The sequence below is a fragment of the Benincasa hispida genome, chromosome 10, assembly GCF_009727055.1.
Source record: "Benincasa hispida cultivar B227 chromosome 10, ASM972705v1, whole genome shotgun sequence".
Taxonomy (NCBI): domain Eukaryota; kingdom Viridiplantae; phylum Streptophyta; class Magnoliopsida; order Cucurbitales; family Cucurbitaceae; genus Benincasa; species Benincasa hispida.
In genome coordinates this window covers 22,129,563-22,134,442 of record NC_052358.1, presented here as the reverse complement: position 1 = coordinate 22,134,442, position 4,880 = coordinate 22,129,563, and the positions used below count along the sequence as shown (strand labels likewise).

Genomic DNA, 4,880 nt, shown 5'->3' with positions numbered 1-4,880 from the left:
AGTTTTAAAACGATGTTTATTACTTAACACCCAATTAAATATGAATATATTTATTTTTAAATTGAGTTAATTTCATGATTTTTTAAAATAAATGAAGTATAACTTGAACCAACTCAATTTAATTATTTTAGAGTGGATTGGGTCTATTTTATTTGATAAGTAGAGTTTGGATGGAAGAACTTAGTATCAAAGTGGTATTAAACTCAATCCTCAAATATTGTGGCATTATTGAAATACAACTTAACCCATATCTCGAGGTGTATTTTCATTAAAAAAAAAGATATTTTTTTAAAGGAAATTTAAAAAATAAAATAAATAAATAAATAAAGTCTTTAGGGGGACAAGAAGAAGGCAGAATATCGATTAGTGGTTAAATGGGATTTTACATCAAAGTTATAAAAAGAGAGAGGAAAGAAAAAAGAAACAGATATTGTAGAAAATTAGATCAAAATCAGGGGTTACAGAAGGCGATTTGAAGAGTTTTGACTCAGCGGGGCGCAGGCTATAATGATGGCATTATCATTGGGAGCACCGAGTCAGGGTCACCAACTCGGCGTAATCTCCGGCAATGGAAACAAAAGGAAGCCCATTATTAAGCTTAGTCGGATTATGGCGAGGTCGGAATTGAGAACGTTGTACGAAGAGGGAAATTTGGAGCATCCGAAGTGGTCGGGAAATAGTCTTCTGTCTCGTCTTGTCGGCGGCATCATTTCTGTCAAACCTTTCTTCGCCATTCTTAAGCTCGCCGCCAGACAACTCATGATCAGGTCTCTCTATCTTTATTATTATTATTTTGAATTAGATTATTACAAATTTGCATTAATTTGCTTTCTTTAGATTTATACCTTTAATCTTCATCTTTCATTTTTCACAAAAACTAAAGTTTAATATTACTTCTTTTATCTTTAATAAAAGGCAAAACACTATAGTCAATTAACACAACCCTTTGGCAAAACACTATAGTTAATTAACAAAACACTATATAAAGATGTCATGAATTGAGCTACGTTTATTTTGACAAATGATGATTTGAGTACGATATCATACTCAAATGCGGTTTAATTTACTTAATTACCAAAATTTATAATTTGAACTAATTTACCTAATTTTTGGAACAGTAAGGCAGCAGGGAATAATATTCCATGGCAAAAAATGAGGTCAGAGATTTTGGAGTGTGAAGAAGTTTACAAGGAGTTGGAGAAAGTTCGAAATCCCTGCATTATCTACCCTGATTGTAATTCCTAATTTCTTCCCTTTGCATTTAATTCGAATTTCATAAATTATCATGTAATTTCTTTTAATTTTAATTTCATAAATTAATTGCATAACATCATCCCCACAACACATTACAAGGTTTTGATTTATCCTAGGATGTTCTATCATTGTAGTCTTGCATATTTAATTTTCATTTTTCACCAATGTCATATTTTTAGTCTTCTTTTTTTTTAACAGATTACCTAAAGCCTTTTCATGCATATGATGAGGGTCATCTCTCGTGGCTTGTAAGTACTCACTACTTGGACATTAATTCTAGGGTAATAAAGCTGCTACCTAGGTTGCAACTATTTTTTCTTCGTCCATCTGGTTAGTCACACCAAATGCTTGAAAAAAATGAATATATCACCCAAAATTATCTTAGGTGTATTTGACGAGTGAGATTGAAGGCAATTTCTCATTGTTTTGAAATTAAGATTCTCGAAACTAAGGCTATTTTTGAACGCTTGTCTGTATGTGTTGAAAAATACTTCTCACTTCTACTCCAAGAATAAGTGAGAAATTAAAAGGAAACGATAAAATTAGAAATAGTGGAAAACTCCCACCTCGAAGAAAAACCACGGCCCGCCAAGAAGAAATCTACCATGTGAAAATTTGTTACAATCACATAGAACAATTCTCTTCCCAATCCCAATTACAAAAGCACTCTTTCAAAAGTCTATACTACTCCACATTTTTTCCACTCTCCAACTAGAGAATACAAAAGGAATCTAAGTGTTTCTAACTGGGACAACTCGAAGTTGGAGGTATAGGCTCCTTTTATATGTTTGGAATCCATCCCCATTCTTCACTTTAATTGATATGGAACAAACTGCACTTCTAATATTTTGTCAAAACCCCAACAATATGCTCACTCGTTATTGAATGAGCATATGATCGTGGAGTCTGATTGTTTGGAGGTGTTGAATAACAAGATGATTGACATGTTGACATTCGACGTTAATGACGTCAAGTGTTCAACTCATAGTTATGGAAAGGTCTCCTTCATTCATACTCTTTGGCACATTTTTCTTGCTGAAAAAACTATGGTGTCAGAGAGTCATACTGATCTTCTCCATATTCTTTAACCCTGAGGAGGGTGGTTTATGAGCGCTGAGTTTTGAAGTTTAGAGTTAATATTTTGGAATTAGGACATCTTTGTTGGAGGTGTAAGGGTTGCGAACATGGAGTTCCTTGATAAATGTACAAAAGAGAGAGAAGAGAATAAAATTCTTCAATAAATGTGCAAACTTCAATAGTGAACACTATTAAAGTTGGTAAAATTGTGTTATTTAATACTGACTTATGAAATCGACAGACCAAATAATCCCTCAATGTTTTATTAATATGTCAAAATTCTGTGTTTCTCTTGTAGGCTGCAACAGAAGTAGAGGCTGCAACAATGTCAATGGTTATGCGAGCAGTTCCCAATGCCTCTTGTTTAGATGAAGCAAAGGAAGTTGTATTTGGAAATTGGCTTCAACGAATTGATGAGCATCATATGAAGTATTCTTCAAACAATCCTATTCTAGACATTCTAGACATTGGGTGTTCTATAGGTTTAAGCACAACATATCTGGCCGACAAGTTTCCTTCGGCTAAAACGATTGTAAGTAACTTTATTTTGTTTTCTTTAATCATGATACAATTATTAGTTTGAGATTTTAATTGACATAACTCTAAAATTACAATAATCAATCGACATTTTTCACAAAAAAGAAGCTTGCTGAAGTTTGATTAGAGATTGTCATGATGTTTTAGTTTTGTGTTCATGTTTGATCTTTAATATTCATTTGGTATAGGGATTAGATTTGTCTCCTTACTTCCTTGCTGGGGCTGAACACAATGAAAACAAAAGAGCCCATCCAAGAAAGAATCCAATAAGATGGTTACATGAAAATGGGGAACATACTAGCTTTCCTTCAAGATCATTTTACCTACTTTCCATTGCTCATCTGGCAACAAGTTCCTCTTCATTTAAGATTATTTTATGTAATCCAATTATGTCAAGAATTCTGCTTATTGATAAGGATAACAAGTATGATGTTGTTCACACTTTTAGACATAAACTCTCGTAACGTTATTTTTGGTATCATGCAAAATGTTTCGTATCAATTAAGATAATTGTATGTCTTGATCACTTATACACTATGAATCTCTAACACACTGATCTATGATATTTTAGTTTCACGAATGTATTCAAAGAAGAATTGTTAAATTGCCCAAGGAATCATTTCGACTTCTTTGACCTGGTGGCACAATTATCATTATTGACAATGCGGTAAGTTGACCATTATGCATACATGTATGTCTTAGAAGAACTTTAAAAAGATAAAGTTAAAATATCTTTTTGGTTCTTATATTTTGGAGTTTCAAATATCTAATTTTAGTTCATATACTTTCGATAAATCTTAAATTTAATCTCTACTACTAGTTTATTATGGATTTTTCATTACTTTATTTTTATTAGCATTCTCACTCTAAATTTTCAAAATATATTCACATATTTTGTTTCTTTAGATGAAAATTATTATGTTTATTTAATCAACTTCAATAAAAATTAATGAGGGACTAAATTTAAGGTTTATTAAAAGTTTAAGTACAAAAATTGAACATTTGAAATTACAGAGACTAAAATTGAACAATTTTTAAATTACAAGGACCAAAATGGTATTTTAAACGGATAATAAATAAACAAATATCCTCATCTAATATGGTATATTGTAGTATGTAACGAATGTAATATTACATTTGGAATTTTCTTATGCAGCCCAAATCAAAGATTACTCAGGTATATATTATTGGTTTCCCTTTATTCCATAAAATTGACATTAATTAGCTTTAATAATGAAAATTTTGCTAAAATGTCTATTAATTTACGATGCCATTATAGGAATTATCTCCAATCATATACACATTACTGAAGAGCGTAGAGCCATACGTAGATGAATATCATCTCACTGATGTGGAAGGAAGAATGAGAGAAGTTGGATTTGTGAATGTGAAATCAAGGCTAACTGATCCAAGACATGTTACGGTCACAGCAACTGTTCCACTATGAACCTTTTTTTTTTTTTTTTATTGCTACTACGATTAAAGTATGAGGATTTGAATCTATGATCTTAAAAGGATATATAAGTCAATTATTGTTTAAATTATGCTTATGTTTTGTACACTAAAAAACTTTCGTACATCTCTAATGATTTGGCCAATGCTAAACACACTACTCGATGTAAAAGAAATATCGACATGGTTATGAGATTGATGATATTAACTCTTGAGATTATAAAATACTTGTCTTACCTTTATGAATAAAAATAATACTTTTATTTTAATATTGATATATATTTCTAGAAATATTATCTACTTTTTTTAATATATTTATATATATTTATGTTGAGTAGTTTATAGAAATCATATATATTCTACCTAATAAATGAAAAGAATGAAATTATTTCATGTTTAAATTAGAACATTTTAAAGTTCTAAAATTGATTTATACTTTGTTTTATTTTATACTTGGTCTTGAAGTAGAAATGTTCCAGTTGTTTCTGAATAGCTTCTTTCAAAAGGGTTTCCACTTTATTGGTGAATGTTTTTGTGGAAGATATTATTTTTTGAAACCG

At 30.6% G+C, this 4,880-nt stretch overlaps 1 protein-coding gene across 1 annotated transcript; it reads left to right on the top strand.

The window, feature by feature from the left end:
* The first annotated feature begins 374 nt into the window (after window positions 1-374).
* Window positions 375-4,315, top strand: LOC120088975. The gene is made up of 8 exons (XM_039046414.1): window positions 375-767; window positions 1,119-1,234; window positions 1,453-1,502; window positions 2,630-2,863; window positions 3,057-3,328; window positions 3,440-3,449; window positions 4,025-4,045; window positions 4,148-4,315. Exons 1-8 carry the CDS (start codon window positions 508-510, stop codon window positions 4,313-4,315), a joined length of 1,131 nt encoding a protein of 376 aa, XP_038902342.1. The 5' UTR covers window positions 375-507.
* The last annotated feature ends 565 nt before the right edge of the window (window positions 4,316-4,880 follow it).